General features: G+C 42.3%; 1 protein-coding gene across 3 annotated transcripts in view; it reads left to right on the top strand.

Moving 5' to 3' along the window:
- ACACA (acetyl-CoA carboxylase alpha) overlaps window positions 1-17407 on the top strand; it is a 932629-nt gene that overhangs the window by 589644 nt on the left and 325578 nt on the right. For all 3 annotated transcript variants that reach the window (XM_044288111.1, XM_044288112.1, XM_044288113.1), the window contains exon 42: window positions 11137-11234. In XM_044288111.1, coding sequence (XP_044144046.1) covers window positions 11137-11234 — 98 coding nt within the window. The remainder of the gene's footprint in view (window positions 1-11136; window positions 11235-17407) is intronic.

The following is a 17407-nucleotide window of genomic DNA, read 5'->3' as shown; positions in this document are numbered from 1 at the left end:
TTGCGAAACACATTTTCTTTTTTCTTTTTCTTTTTTGCAGGAAAAGTTGCACTTTGTAACAGTACTATTTAATGATTAATGGGCATAATTGGTAAAAAATACAATTAGCATTCCACTGTGTGGTAAAAATGACAAATTACCTTTATTGTGCGGTTCAGAGTGATTACAGTGATGACAAATTTACTTAAAGGGAATCACCTGGATAGTCAATACTGAATACTTATCCCCTTAGGTAACAAGTATAAACGGCTAAAATTAAACCCTGCATGGCTTGCAGCTAATGTAAAGAGAGCAATAAAAGACAAAAAGAGGGCATTTAAAAAATACAAATCTGAGGGGTCTGCTGTAGATTACAAATGGTTTAATAAAATCTGCAAAAAGGAGATAAAATTAGCAAACATACAAAACGAACAGCAGGTAGCAAAAGAAAGCAAAACAAATCCCAAAAAGTTTTTGAAATATATAAATACATTATATAATACAATATAAAAACCTAGGTCTGAGCAGGTAGGTCCCCCTAAATAATGGTAAAGGGGCGGTAGTCACTGAAGATAAGGGAAAGGCTGAGTTCCTAAATAAGTTTTTTTAGCTCTGTATATACAAAAGAAGAGAAAGGAGCTGATATCTGTGGCGCCCGGGGTTGTTCGTACAACCAGTGACATACTCAATTGGCTAACTGTAGATATGGTACAAGAGAAGTTAAATAGGGTAAATGTGAACAAAACTGCGGGTCCAGATGGATTACACCCATAAGTGCTTAAAGATCTCTGGTCAGTCATTGCTGTGCCCCTGTTTATAATTAAGGATTCTCTAGGGACTGGTACAGTGCCAAATGATTGGCGAAAGGCAAACGTGGTGCCCATATTCAAAAAAGGATCAAGGTCCTCCACAGGTAATTATAGACCATTTAGTTTAACTTCTGTTGGGAAAAATGTTTGAAAGAATCTTAAGAGACTATATACAGGAGTATGTGACTATAAATTATATCATAAGTGATAACCAGCATGGGTTTACCAAGGACAGAAGTTGTCAGACTAACCTGATTTGTTTTTATGAGGAGGTGAGTAGTAGCCTGGACAGAGGGGCGGCTGTGGTTGTAGTGTTTCTGGATTTTGCAAAGACTTTTGATACTGTCCCTCATTGTAAAGTAAGGTCTATTTGCTTGGAAAGTATAGTTTGTAATTGGATTGAAAACTGGCTGAAGGACCGTGTCCGGAGAGTTGTGGTCAATGATTCCTATTCAGAATGTTCCCAGGTTATAGTGGTTGTACCCCAAGGTTCAGTGCTGGGCCCTTTATTATTTAATTTATTAATGATATTGATGATGGGATTAATAGCACCATCTCTATTTTTGCAGATGACACTAAACTGTGTATAACTCTACGGTCTATGGAAAATGTCCACAAACTACAAGCTGTCTTGAACACTCTGAGTGATTGGGCATTAACTTGGCAAATGAGGTTCAATGTGGACAAGTGTAAAGTTATGCGTCTTGGTAGTAATAATCTCTGTGCTTCATATGTCCTAGGTGATGTAGCACTGGGAGAGTCACTTATAGAGAAATATTTGGGTGTCCTTGTGGATGGTAGATCAAATTATAGTATACAATGTCAATCAGCTGCTTCTAAGGCCACCAGGATATTGTCATAAATTAAACTAGGCATGGACTCGCAGGGCAGGGATCTAATACTACCACTTTACAATGTGCTGGTGCGGCCTCCTCTGGAATACGCAGTCCAGTTCTGGGCACCAGTACATAGAAAGGATGCACTGCAGCTGGAAAAAGTACATAGGAGAGCGACTAAAATTAGAAGGGCCATGGACGGAGGGTCTTAGTTAGGATTAGAAAGATTAAAATTTAGTTTATTTAGTCTTGAGAAGAGACGTATAAGGAGGGACATGATTAACCTGTACAAGTATAAAAAAAGGGCCATACAAAAAATACAGCGAAAAGCTGTTCCATGTAAAATGTGCTCAAAAGACAAGGGGGCACTGCCTCCGACTGAAGAAGAAAAAGTTCAGTCTCCAGAAGCGTCAAAGCTTCTTTACTGTAAGAACTGTGAATCTGTGGAATAGACTTCCTCAGAACGTGGTCACAGCAGGAACAGTGGGCAGTTTCAAAAAGGGTTTAGATGAATTCTTAAAAGTAAAAAAACATAAATGCTTATGAAAACGTGTAGAAATCAGAGTCTCACTTCCTTCTGGGATTCGCGTCCCCACCTATCCCTTGGTTGAACTTGATGGACGTTTGTCTTTTTTCAACCGTATTAACTATGTAACTATGAAACAAACTTAAGTCCTTACAACACTTCAGACCTTCTTTCCATATGTTTTCTTACTCATGGTAGCACTCAACTTTTCTTCCCTGGACAATCATTTTTCCACATGACCCAAAAAGTCTGAAGGGGGTTTCATCAAAGAAAATAACTTTACCCCAGTCCTCTACAGTTCAATCCCTGTACTTCCTGCAGAATGTCAGTCCTAGATGTGTTTCCTAGATGTTTTTCTGGGAGAGAAGTTGCTACTTTGCTGCCCTTCTTGACACCAAACCATTCTCCAAAAACCTTCACTTCACTGTGCATGCAGATGCACTCACACCAGCCTTCTGCCATTTCTGAGGTAGCTGTGTACTGGGGGTGACCCGATGTTGTAGCTGAATCCTCTTTGCAATTAATTGCACTTCTAATCACTCTTCATAACAATGTAAAGTTAATGCAAATTTCCACCATAAATATTGAAGCATCAAACTTTGTGAAAACCAGAATTTTAGTCAGTCTCAAAACTTTTGGCCATGACTGTTGACCCCCCTTACCTCTACAGGACCGCCGCACGCAGGGATGCGTCTTTGCGGCGGCCCTGCAATTCCTCCTAGACGCGCCGGCGCGTCATCTCGCGAGACGCGAGATTTCGGTCAGAGTCGAAGTTGCGGGCCGGCAAAAGTTACAGAAGTATTTTGTCACCAGCCTGCCAGCCAATGATTGTCACTGGCAGGCTGGTGATTTAAAAAAAAAACTAATCACAAGCCATATAATATATTTATAAATATAAGGTGTTAAATGGCTGCTGTGCTCCTCTGCTGGTCCTTTTCGTCGGTTGGTTCCAGCAGAGGAGCACAGTTCACAGTGAGTACACCAAACAGCACACTTAGCCCCCAGATCACCCCCCCATCACCCCAATTAACCCCTTGATCGCCCCTGTCAATCACCTAGTGAAAGGGAAAAAAGTGATTAGTGTAAACTGTCACTTTTTTTTCCCCACTAGTATTGACGGTTAGGTTTAGGATAGTTTAGGCCCCTTTGTTAGGCAGTTAGCGTCGGTTAGCGCCCAGCCCACCGCAGTCGCTGATTAGCGTATTGCTAATCAGCATTTGTACTTTTATAGTATCTGTAAGTAATCAGAACTGATCACAGTCAGATCTATAATAGTATTAGTGTCACCTTAGCTCACCTTCCACCCAAAACGCAGTGTTTGCCCGATCAGGCCTGATCGGTCGCCCACACGTGCGTTCGCCCACACGTGCGCAGGATCCGCTTCAAGGGCAGCAGAGTGGGGCTGGCGCTGTCGGATTACGTGGTGAGGCATACACCAGCAGCGCAGCCCATCCTGGACCTAGTACCAGCACTGCCGTACAACATGGTGAAGTGGCGAGCACCAGAAGGGCAGTTGAAGCTGGTACAGTGGCAGGTGCTTTAGTTCCCCCGTCGCAGCCACCGCACAGACAGGCCTGTAGAGTCCCTGAGGTGCTGGCAAACCCTGATTGGCAGCCCCCAACTTCAGCCGCACCAGTAATTCCCCCTTTCACCGCCTAGTCTGGAGTTCGGGTTGAGATAGCTCAGATCGGTTCGGCACTGGGGTTTTTTGAGCTGTTCTTGATTGCGGAGCTGTTGGACTTAGTTGTGGCAGAAACAAATCGATATGCCACTCAATTTATAGCCGCCAACCCGGGAAGCTTTTATGCCCAGTCTTTCCGGTGGAAACCCATCCAAGTTTTCTAAATTAAAACTTTTCTGGGCCTTCTCCTCACCATGGGCCTAACAAAAAAAGCATGAATTGCGGTCATATTGGTCCACAAACCCAATTCATCACATGCCTATGTTCTCTGCTGCCATGTCCAGGACACAATTTGAGACCATCCTGCATTTCCTGCACTTTAGCGACAACAGCACCTCCCGTCCCAGAGGCCACCCAGCTTTTGACCGGCTCCGCAAAATTCGGCCCCTCATAGACCACTTTAACACCAAATTTGCAGATTTGTATACACCTGAGCAAAACATCTGCGTAGACGAGTCCCTTATACATTTTGCCGGGCGCCTTGGCTTCAAACAATACATCCCAAGCAAGCGCGACCGGTGTGGGGTCAAATTGTATAAGCTCTGTGAAAAGGGCCACAGGCTTTACCCAAAAATTTCGGATCTATGAGGGTAAAGATCAGACCCTGGAGCCGGTCGGTTGCCCTGACTACCTGGGGAGTAGTGGGAAAACAGTCTGGGACTTGGTGTCACCCTTATTTGGCAAGGGGTACCATCTTTATGTGGACAATTTTTACACAAGTTGTGAAGGATGCCCTCTATGGTTGTCCGCATGTTTTCCTCTCCCTGCTTAACCACTTCAACCCCGCTAGCTAAAACCCCCTTCATGACCAGGCCACTTTTTACACTTCTGCACTACACTACTTTCACCGTTTATCGCTCGGTCATGCAACTTACCACCCAAATGAATTTTACTTCCTTTTCTTCTCACTAATAGAGCTTTCATTTGGTGGTATTTTATTGCTGCTGACATTTTTACTTTTTTTGTTATTAATCGAAATTTAAAGATTTTTTGGCAAAAAACTGACATTTTTCACTTTCAGCTGTAAAATTTTGCAAAAAAAACGACATCCATATATAAATTTTTCGCTAAATTTATTGTTCTACATGTCTTTGATAAAAAAAAAATGTTTGGGCAAAAAAAAAAAATGGTTTGGGTAAAAGTTATAGCGTTTACAAACTATGGTACAAAAATGTGAATTTCCGCTTTTTGAAGCAGCTCTGACTTTCTGAACACCTGTCATGTTTCCTGAGGTTCTACAATGCCCAGACAGTAGAAAACCCCCACAAATGACCCCATTTCGGAAAGTAGACACCCTAAGGTATTCGCTGATGGGCATAGTGAGTTCATAGAACTTTTTATTTTTTGTCACAAGTTAGCGGAAAATGATGATTTTTTTTATTTTTTATTTTTGGGGTGTCATTTTACATATACCCATGCTGGGTGAGAGAAATATCTTGGCAAAAGACAACTTTTCCAATTTTTTTATACAAAGTTGGCATTTGACCAAGATATTTATCTCACCCAGCATGGGTATATGTAAAATGACACCCCAAAACACATTCCCCAACTTCTCCTGAGTACGGCGATACCAGATGTGTGACACTTTTTTGCAGCCTAGATGCGCAAAGCAACCCAAATTCCTTTTAGGAGGGCATTTTTTGACATTTGGATCCCAGACTTCTTCTCACGCTTTCGGGCCCCTAAAAAACCAGCGCAGTATAAATACCCCACATGTGACCCCACTTTGGAAAGAAGACACCCCAAGGTATTCAATGAGGGGCCTGGCGAGTTCATAGAATTTTTTTTTTTTTGCATAAGTTAGCGGAAATTGATTTTTTTTTTTGTATTTTCTCACAAAGTCTCACTTTCCGCTAACTTAGGACAAAAATTTCAATCTTTCATGGACTCAATATGCCCCTCAGTGAATACCTTGGGGTGTCTTCTTTCCGAAATGGGGTCACATGTGGGGTATTTATACTGCCCTGGCTTTTTAGGGGCCCTAAAGCGTGAGAAGAAGTCTGGAATATAAATGTCTAAAAATGTTTACGCATTTGGATTCCGTGAGGGGTATGGTGAGTTCATGTGAGATTTTATTTTTTGACACAAGTTAGTGGAATATGAGACTTAGTAAGAAAAAACAAACAAAAAAAATAAGTATATATTTCCGCTAACTTGGGCCAAAAAAATGTCTGAATGGAGCCTTACAGGGGGGGTGATCAATGACAGGGGGGTGATCAATGACAGGGGGGTGATCAATGACAGGGGGGTGATCACCCATATAGACTCCCTGATCACCCCCCTGTCATTGATCACCCCCCTGGTAAGGCTCCATTCAGAAGTCTGTATGATTTTTACGGATCCACGGATCGGATCCGCAAAACACATGCGGACGTCTGAATGGAGCCTTACAGGGGGGTGATCAATGACAGGGGGGTGATCAATGACAGGGGGTGATCAGGGACTGTATATGGGTGATCACCCCTCTGTCATTAATCACCCCCCTGTAAGGCTCCATTCAGACGTCCGCATGTGTTTTGCGGATCTGATCCATGTATCCATGGATCCGTAAAAATTATGCGGACGTCTGAATAGAGCCTTACAGGGGGGTGATCAATAACAGGGGGTGATCAGGGAGTGTATATGGGTGATCACCCCTCTGTCATTGATCACCCCCCTGTAAGGCTCCATTCAGACGTCCGCATGTGTTTTGCGGATCCGATCCATGTATCCATGGATCCGTAAAAATCATACGGACGTCTGAATGGAGCCTTGCAGGGGGGTGATCAATGACAGGGAGGTGATCAATGACAGGGAAGTGATCAGGAAGTCTATATGGGTGATCACGCCCTTGTCATTGATCACCCCCCTGTAAGGCTCCATTCAGACGTCCGTATGCGTTTTGCGGATCCGATCCATGTATCCGTGGATCCGTAAAAATGATACGGACATCTGAATGGATCCTTACAGGGGGGTGATCAATGACAGGGGGGTGATCAATGACAGGGGGGTGATCAGGGAGTTTATATGGGGTGATCAGTGGTTCATAAAGGGTTAATAAGTGACAGGGGGGGTGTAGTGTAGTGGTGTTTGGTGCTACTTTAGTGAGCTGCCTGAGTCCTCTGGTGGTCGATCCAAACAAAAGGGACCACCAGGGGACCAGGTAGCAGGTATATTAGACGCTGTTATCAAAACAGCGTCTAATATACTTGTTAGGGGTTAAAAAAATCACATCTCCAGCCTGCCAGCGAGCGATCGCCGCTGGCAGGCTGGAGATCCACTCTCTTACCTTTTGTTCCTGTGAGCGCGCGCGCCTGCGTGCGTTCACAGGAAATCTCGGCTCTCGCGGGAGGACGCGTATATGCGTCCACCCAGAAGAGCAGGACCGCCGGCAGGATGCAATCCTGCGTACGGCGGTCCTGTAGCGGTTAAAGGAGACTTTAACTAACTTTTGAACCCTGGTCTAATTCGTGGCAGGTTGGGATGTGTTACATGTCTATGTGTATTGTAAAGGGTGGGACATTGTATATTTGAGTAAGTGATGTCTGTCCTATTGTCTCCCCGTGTGTATTGGCGATTTCCCTTTGTCCCGAGAGATAATGGAATTACACCTCGGTTGTCTCCAGACAGAGGACATTGTGTATTGTCCTGCCTGGGATAATTATGTTAACCATTGTACCATAATTATATCACAGGCAGACGGGAGGATGTTATGTGGGTTGTAACCTTTGTGTTGTGGGTTGATGTATATTTGTTGTGGGTGTCTCCCTTGCATGGGAGCAGGATATAAGAGAGATTGTATTTTTGAATGTGGTGTGCTTCCAGTAAAGTCTTGTTCCAGTATCCAGCTTTGGATCATATGTGGAATTATTCAGCGCTACCAGTGACTTCTTATTTGGTGAATGGGGGATTCTTCAACTAATTGGAATTAAGGAATTGCAAGGCGGTGAGATACAGTGATACCGTCACACCCCTCTTCAGGCATTTGTTCCTAGAACAGATTGGCTGCTGTGGCACCACGCGACCTAGTCGCTGGGACTTCCCGCAACGGCTCGTTACCACCCGTCTTGCAAGGGTGGAGAGGGCTGCCTTGTGTAACGAAGAACTGCTCGCGGTGAAATGGAGAGACAAGCGTGACGTTTACATGCTCTCCTCCATTCGCGCAGACACGACAATCCAAATTGAATGAGCAACCAGTGTCATTGAAATGCCCCTCTGTGTCCACGACTATAACTTGCTCATGGGAGGGGTGGACTTCAATGACCAGATGTTGGCTCCCTATTTACTTTCCCGCAGAACCAGACGCTGGTATAAGAAGGTGTCTGTATATTTGATTCAATTGGCTGTATATAATAGTTTTGTTCTCTACAGTAAGGCTTGGATAACAAGATCCTTCCTCAAATTTCAGGAAGAGATCATCGAGAACCTCCTGTATCCAGGAGGTTCCGTGGCCCCAACCACCAGTGTAGTAAGCCGTCTACGCGAGCGACATTTCCCCAGTGTCGTTGCCGGTACCTCAAACCAACCTCCACCCCAAAAAAAATGTTGTCTGTAGCAGGAGTGGATAAGGCATGACACCTGCTATTTCTGTCTATTAGGGCCCGTTCACACAGAGCTGCTGCAAACCTCTCCTTTCACCTGGGACAAAGTGCATTATGTACTTCGCCACATCTCTGGACGCTTTGCACATTGTCCCATGGGGAAGGAGAGGTTTGTCCTATAAAAGGTAAAAAAAAGCAAAACAAAAAAAAATCACCAGTAAGCAAAAAATGTATGTTTTGTTTCCAAAGTTCATAAAAGTTAATGTTCTGTTCAAATGTTATTATAAAGTTCATGTTAATAAATTTATTGTGTTGCGGCCTGTTTTTTCTTTTGTTTTTTTTACCTTCCAGGTGGACCAACCGATCGACTAGCTGCAGCACTGATATGCATTCTGACAGAAGCATTGCGCTGCTGTCAGATTACACAAAAGTCGGTGTATGCAGCGCTGCCAGACGAGATTTCTCCTCTGCAGTAAAAGATACGTTTGCGAAGGCATATGAGCTGATGAGGCGGCAGTGTTCATATGCTTTGGCAAACACTTTGTATATAAAAAATAAATAAAAAAATCCCGGCAATGATTTATTCATCCACATCGATTGATGTGAATGGAGAAATCGGGTTTGCCAGGGCATACGAGCTAAGTGGGTATGGATGTTGGACGGAGCCCCTATGTCCTGGCAGACGCCTTTCCCCTCCTTTTTTTTTTTGGGGCAGAGATTTTTTCATCCACATTGATCGATGCGAATGAAGAAATCTGTGCCGTTCAGTTTTTCTTTAAAAAAATCTCTTTACCTGTATGCTCAATATAAGGAGAATAGCAGAAACTCCTAATGCTGGCCATACATGTAATGATTGCGGAGACCCTCAAATGCCAGGGCAGTACAAACACCCCACAAATGACCCCATTTTGGAAAGAAGACACCCCAAGGTCTTCGCTGATGGGCATAGTGAGTTCATAGAAGTTTTTATTTTTTGTCACAAGTTAGTGGAATATGAGACTTTGTAAGGAAAAAAAAGTAGAAAAATAAAAATAAAAAAAAATTCACTAACTATTCCACTAATTTGTGACAAAAAAAAAAACTTCCATGAACTCACTATCACGAAATACCTTCTTCTTTCCAAAATGGGGTCACATGTGGGGTATTTATACTGCCCTGGCATTTTAGGGGCCCTAAAGCGTGAGAAGAAGTCTGGAATCCAAATGTCTAAAAATGCCCTCCTAAAAGGAATTTCTGCCCCTTTGCGCACCTAGGCTGCAAAAAAGTGTCACACATGTGGTATCGCCGTACTCAGGAGAAGTTTGGCAATGTGTTTTGGGGTGTCTTATTACATATACCCATGCTGGGTGAGAGAAATATCTCTCTAAAATGACAACTTATAAAAAAAAGTGAAAAGTTGACTTTTAGAGAGATATTTCTCTCACCCAGCATGGGTATATGTAAAAATATACCCCAAAACACGTTGCCCTACTTCTTTTGAGTACGGCAATACCACATGTGTGACACTTTTTTGCAGCCTAGGTGGGCAAAGGGGCACAAATTCTAAAGAGCACCTTTAGGATTTCACAGGGCATGTTTTACACATTTGGATTTTAAACTACTTCTCACACATTAGGGCCCCTAAAATGCCAAGGCAGTATAAATACCACACAAGTGACCCCATTTTGGAAAGAAGCTATCCCAAAGTATTTCGTGATGGGCATAGTGAGTTCATGGAAGTTTTCATTTTTTGTCACAAGTTAGTGGAATATGAGACTTTGTAAGAAAATAAAAAATCATCATTTTCCACTAACTTGTGACAAAAAATAAAAAGTTCTATGAACTCACTATGCCCATCAGTGAATACCTTAGGGTGTCTACTTTCCGAAATTGGGTCATTTGTGGGGTTTTTCTACTGTCTGGGCATTGTAGAACCTCAGGAAACATGACAGGTGCTCAGAAAGTCAGAGCTGCTTCAAAATGCGGAAATTCACATTTTTGTACCATAGTTTGTAAATGCTATAACTTTTACCCAAACATTTTTTTTTTTATCAAAGACATGTAGAACAATAAATTTAGAGAAAAATGTATATGTAAATTTCGATTAATACCCAAAAATGTAAAAATGTCAGCAGCAAATGTCATACCACCAAATGAAAGCTCTATTAGTGAGAAGAAAAGGAGGTAAAATTCATTTGGGTGGTAAGTTGTATGACCGAGCAATAAACGGTGAAAGTAGTGTAGTGCAGAATTGTAAAAAGTGGTCTGGTCATTAAGGGTGTTTAAGCTAGGGGAGCTGAGGTGGTTAAAGGGTGTTGTCTTATATAGACAGCTCTTGGCTGTATGTCCTATTAAGGCATATGGATATCACAGAGGGCATATGGATATCACAGAGGGGGTCACCCACTTCCCCCTCTATGAGCCAGAATAGAGAGCTGTTATGAATAATTGGCTCCATTTTTGGCAGACTTGAGCAGACCATGTATTTCAACCGTGGCCATACATCTAAATTGCCGCCATGTAATACTGCATTTGCACTTCATTGACACCTGGCCTCAGTTGATTGCTGCTTGGGACACATTCTATCTCATAAGACAACCCCTTTCAGTCCTATACTTTATTATGGACTAAATATGAATTTTGTGCCCTTTAGGAATATCTATAAATGAGCAAGTAATCTCTCTGGAAGACGGAAAAATACAACAGATTTTTAAATCCTGGCTATATTTTATGATTTTATTTTATTATCTGCTGATGTTAAACCATATCATGAATACCTAGCTAACATATACTTTTACTCTTTTAGGGATATAAATATTTATATTTAACACCTCAAGATTACAAGAAAGTCAGTGCTCTTAACTCTGTTTATTGTGAGCATGTGGAAGATGAAGGAGAATCACGGTAAGCAATTTTTGTACATCACAATGATATGATATGTGGTTCTATGAACTTTAGAAATAAACAATATACTGTATGCATGTTTGTGTTTATACACACACACACACACACACTCGGACACACCTCTTAACCATTGGGACACGTCTTAACCAGGTGTTTCATTCAGTCCCGTTGCCACGGAAGTAAAATCCAGCACCTAGCCAGGCAATCTGCCTTTACAAACATTTGTAAAGGCTTGGAACTGGATTAGGATTTCACCATTGCAACATATATTAATATCAACTATAAGAGGTATTATTGCAAAGTAGAAACCTCTAGGAATCACAGCAACTCAGCCATTAAGTGGCGACCATGTAAAATTAAAGAGCAGGGTCGCCAAAGGGACATAGGGGAATATTTATCAAAACTGATGTAAAGTAGAACTGGCTTAATTGCCCACAGCAACCCATCAGATTCTGCCTTTTATTTTTCAAAGGTGGTGTGAAAAATGAAAGGTGGAATCTTATTGGTTGCTATGGGCAACTAAGCCAGTTTTACATTACATCAGTTTGATAAATCCCCCCCATAGTGCATAAAAGTCCGCAGCTTTCTGCAGACTCGATAACTGCACAGTTCCAAACCTCCTCTGGCATTAAGATCAGTACAAACGATGTGTGCTAGGAGCCTTATGGCACAAATTTCCATGGCTTAGCAGCTGCAGGAAAGGTTTACATCACCAAGCACAATGCCAAGTGTGAGATGAACTGTTGTAAATGTTAATGTTATGTTGGCACTGGAGCAGTGGAGACATGTTCTATAGAGTGACAAATCATGCTTCTCTATCTGACAATCTGATGGATGAATCTTGGTTTGGCAAATGTCAGGAGAATATTACCATCTTGATTTCATTGTGCCAATTGTAAAGTTTGGTGGAGGCAGGATAATGCTATGAGTATGTTTATCAGGGATTGTTCTGGGCCCATTAATACTAGTGAAGTGAAATCTTAATGCTTCAGCATACCAATGCATTTTGTCAATTTTATGTTTTCAACTTTGTGGGAATAGTTTGGGAAAGTCTCACTAACTGGGACCGTGTCCTCAACAATACAACTACAAAATGGGATATCTTTAAAAGCATCTTAAATTCTCATTGTGAGAGGTACATTATGAGAATAAAAGGGTCAGGAACCCAAAAAAAAATTATGTGGATAAAAAGAAAAGAGCAATAACTTATTCAATGCATTTAAATTAATAAAACAGGAAGGTTGTGAAGAAGCATAAAAAAAACTGTAAATAGAAAAAATAGAATATATAAAATACAGATAAAAGCAGCCAAGCTGGAGACGGGGAGATTAATTGCCAAAGAGTAAAACCAACCCTAAAATGTTCTTGAATATATAAATGGTAAAAAGTTTAAACCTGAAACTGTTGGCCCCTTAATGAGTAATGAGGAAAAAGCATGTGTATTAGATCTTTTTTTTTCTTCACTGTATTCACTGAGGAAAATGTAATGTCAGATGAAATGCAGAGCATGAAAGACCCTTATTTATGATATTTAAGGACTCTATAATGCCATGACCAGACTATAGACCGGTAAGTCTAATATCTGTTGTGGGTAAAAAATTAATTAAAAAAATCCCCTAATTATGTCTTAAAATTAAATTAAAAAACTAAAATAGACATATTTGTATCGCTACGTCCGTAACAACCGGCAAATAAGTAAACATTACACCAAAACAGCTTTTTTTTAGTTACCTCACCTCCTGAATCGATCAAGAAGTCATATGCACCTCAAAATGCTAGCAATAAAAACATCCTTGTTATTGGAAAAAACATGATTAAAATGGAAAATCAGCAAAAATTATTTTGCTTTAATTCCTGTGGTATAGTTAAAAGGTTAGCATTTCTAATACCAGTTTTGAATGGTTTGAGGGGTGTCGTTTTTAAAGTGGGGTCATTTATGGGTGGTTTCTATTATGTGAGGTCCTCAAAGTGACTTCAGAACTGAACTGATCCTTAAGGCCTCTTTCACATGGGCGTCACGGATTTTGTCTTGATGCGTTGCGGGTCCATTGCGGCAAATTCGTGCAAGTAGACACTGCAATTTCAGTCAGTTTTGTCTGTGATTGCGTTCCGTTGTTCAGTTTTTTCCACGTGAGTGAAATGCGTTTTGCACTCTCATGATAAAAAACTGAATGTGGTACCCAGACCCAAAACCAGACTTCTTTACTGAAGTTCGGGTTTAGGATAGGTGTTCTGTTGATTTTATTATTTTCCCTTCTAACATGGTTATAAGGGAAAATAATAGCATTCTTAATACAGAATGCTAACTAAAATGTCCATTGAGGGGTTAAAAAATAATAAACTCATCCACTTGATTGCGCAGCTGGTATAGTTTTCTTTCTTCTCGTAAACTGCTGTAGGGGCTAGGGTTGTTTCGGGTATCAAACTTTCAATACCCAATCAATACTTTTATGCCAGTATCAATTCGGTATCAGAATATTCATTTTTTCAATACTAGACCCTCCTCTCATGGCACTCGGCGCGTGCGCAGACAGTTGAAAAAGAGGTAGGGAGTCCCTCCCTCCTATAACGTGGCCGCGCTGAGCCCACTGAAGTGAGCGGGCTCTGAAGCTGCCCGCACCACTGCCACCAATGAATGTGCCGCTATTAATTAACGCAGGGGGAGGGAATACACTGCTTCGCCATCTGAGCTATTGCGCTCGGGGAGCAGCACCTGCTTCCTCCTCCTGAGAGTCCTCCCCAGAGTCAAGCAGCCAGCAAAGCAGGTGCCTGGCCACTGTACCACAATGATAATTAACCTTTAATACAAATACATGAGGCGGGTGCCGGTGGTACCTGCCTCCTGTACCTGTATTAAAGATTAATTATCATTGGTGGTGCAGTGCATTCTCCCCCCCCAGTATTAAAATCATTGGTGGCAAAGTGCGCCCACCCCCTAGTATTAAAGAGGACCTTTCATGGATCCGAACATTGTAAGATAACTATCTGGACATGTAGAGCTGCGCCCAGGGATCTCACTGCACTTACTATTATCCCTGGGCGCTGCTCGCCAGCTATGGCCCCGTTACATTCTCCAGCGCTGTATGGTAATTGCTACTATCAGTAAACCAGGGAGGAGTCTGCCCTGTTTCTCCCTGGGCGTTCCTTCTCCCTGGCTGTAGCGCTGTCCAATCGCAGCGCAGAGCTCACAGCCCCCCCCCCCCACCACCCCAGTATTAAAATCATTGGTGGCATTGGCAGCAGTGTAGTCCTGGGGCTCCGATCGGTTACCATGGCAGCCAGGACCCTACTGAAGCCCTGGCTGCCATAGTAAGCTCCCTGCTGCTGGCTGCTGTGTGTACTATACACAGGTCAGCAGGGCCAGTGTAAAGTCCTATTAAAACCTAATAGAAATCTATTAAAGTGAATAGGACAAGCATGCACACGACCGTTGTTTTGGTCCACATCCGAGCCGCAGTATTTGCAGCTTGGATGCCGACCCATTCACTTCAACGGGGCCGCAAATAGATGCGGACAGCACTCGGTTTGCTGTCCGCATCCGGTGCTCCGCTCCGTGTTTCACAAAAAAAACATAACCTGTCCTGTTCTTGTCCGTTTTGCGGACAAGAATAGGCAGTAATATTAATGGCTGACTGTGCCTTTCCGCAAATTGCAGAACGCACGCGATTGCCATCCGCATTTTGCGGATCTGCAATTTGTCGGACCGCAAAACACACAACCGTTGTGTGCATGAGTCCTAAGGGCAATAGTTATTAAATAAAAAGAAAAAAACACCCAAAGTATAAATTGCCCCCTTTCCCAATTTTACATATAAACAATAAATAAACATATTACATCGATACAGATGCGGCGATGCTGTTCTACTGTTATTTTTTTACCCCCTATTTTTGTAATTTATTTTATTTTACTTTATTTTGGGAAAAAGACGCTTTTTTTTTATTTGTAACTTTTTCGCTTTTTTTGTCCTACTCTGGGACTTCAGCTTTTGAGGGGTCTGATCCCCTTTACAATGCATCACAATACTTCTGTATTGTGATGCATTGGCTGTAAGTGTATTACCAGTGTAATACACTTACAGCCTGCTTCCCTGTGAGATCCAGGGGGCTGGATCTCACAGGCTAAAAGGAAAGGCAGCCACGATGCCTTTAAGGGTCCATTCACACGTCCGCAGAATGGGTCAGCATCTGTTCCGCAAATTGCAGAATGGGTGCAGACCCATTCATTCTTTATGGGGCAGGAATGGATGCGGACAGCACACAGTGTGCTATCCACATCCGTATTTCCGGAGCGCGCCACCGATCTTCCCATCCGTGGCTCCGGAAAAAATAAATAAACATGTCCTATTCTTGTCTGTTCTATGGGGGTGCCGGCCGGGTGTATTGCGGATCCGCAATACACTACTGATGTGTGAATGGACCCTAAGTAAGGCATCGGGCTGCCTTCCCTGCCATCAGGTCCCCGATGGCTGCTCCCTCCCCATACATTGCACGTACCGCGGTCAGCGTGGACTGCGGCACATCAAAGGTTAAGGCGCCGCCATCGAAGTTTACTCTGATGCTGGCACATACAGCAGGGGTCCGGCTAACCGTCACTGACAGACCCCTACCGCTGATCGCACGCAGCTCATGCACCCCCCGATCAGCCCGCCTCAATAGTACGCCGCTGGGAGGCAAGTCACGTCCCGCTGCGTCGTACTATTATGGCTCTTGTCGGGAATGGGTTAAGAATGCTATTATTTTCCATTATAACCATTTTAGAAGAGGAAATAATACAGTGAATTGACTTTCATGGGGTCCGGGGTGGCTCATCCCTATTTACTAACATCATCTCCTAGCAACCATGCACTTGCTTGCAGATGCTATGCAATTTTCACGCAGCCTCATTCATTTCTGTGGGACCTGCATTGCATGAAAAACGCTGAATATAGAACCTGCTGCGTGAAAAACAACGCTCATGAAGACAGCCCCATTGAACTGAATGGGTCAGGATTCAGTGTCGGTGCTAAGCGTTCACGAAATACTCGCCTGTGTGAAAGGGGCCTAAAAAAGTTGATTTTAAACATTTTCTTATTAAATAAAAAAAAAATTGCTTCTATAATATAATTGTAAACTTTCGACCGTCCTAAAAAAAAAAAAAATTACATTACTAAAATGATATCCATATTAAGTAGATATATGGTAAAAATATTTTTAAAGGTAACACGATCTGTCTTAAAATTCTAATTTAGAAAACTTAATTTTTCCATATGTTTGGTAATGTTTTGATATTTTTTTTTTATGAATAAAGGTAAAACATATTGACTAAAATTTACTATTAACATGATGTACAGTGTGTCACAAAAAAGTACCTGTATGGCTTGGATAAGTTAAAACGTTCCAAAGTTATTGCTGGAGAAGGGTCGTGGATCCAGGGAGTTATTCTGATTGCCTGATTGGAGTCGGGAAATTTGGCTTCTACCTCCATGATTTTTTTTATTTATTTATTTTGCCTTCCTCTGGATCAACTTTGCAGGATAACGGGCTAAATTAGATGGATGTCTTTTATTTTATTTTCAGCCTTACAAACTATTTTACTATGTTAATGAAAGTTCCTGTTGTGTTGATGTCTCTATATGTTTGTCCAATACGTTTGTTCATGATTTTTTTTTTCCAATGTTGGCTTGATTTCTGCTCTTAGAGAATGTAGCCCTGTCAGCATGATCAACCCTATTAGGGCTCATCATGCTGATGTCTAGCCGTGTCAGTCAAGGGGAAGGGGAAGTCTTACAAAGCTGGATTTAGCCCTGCCCCCTGGTGCTCCAATTTGCTGTTTTGCATACAGGAAAAAGAAGGGTATCGTTTTAATGAGGATGTTGAGCCCTACAAGGCAGTATGCCAAGTTTAATTGGGTTGATCATGCTGACAGAGCCTCTTTTAGAATAATCACAGGATCTGGATGGTTTCTCTAGGAAAGTTTGCACCTTTTATTATCTTTATGTGCTATTCCAGCCTTTTATATGGCATATCCTCAAGATAGGACGTAATTTGCTGATGTTTAGGGTCCAACACCCCACACCTCTGCCAATCAGCTGCTTGAGTGCAGCTTCAGTGCTGGAACTATACAGTACCATCAACATTGTAGCGGACAGCGCTCATCACTGCATCGGACTTCCAGAAACAGAGCGACACCCAAAC

Source organism: Bufo gargarizans, chromosome 3 (assembly GCF_014858855.1).
Source record: "Bufo gargarizans isolate SCDJY-AF-19 chromosome 3, ASM1485885v1, whole genome shotgun sequence".
NCBI classification, from domain to species: domain Eukaryota; kingdom Metazoa; phylum Chordata; class Amphibia; order Anura; family Bufonidae; genus Bufo; species Bufo gargarizans.
The sequence above is the reverse complement of the archived record's forward strand: the minus strand, read 5'-3'. Positions and strand labels throughout refer to the sequence as shown.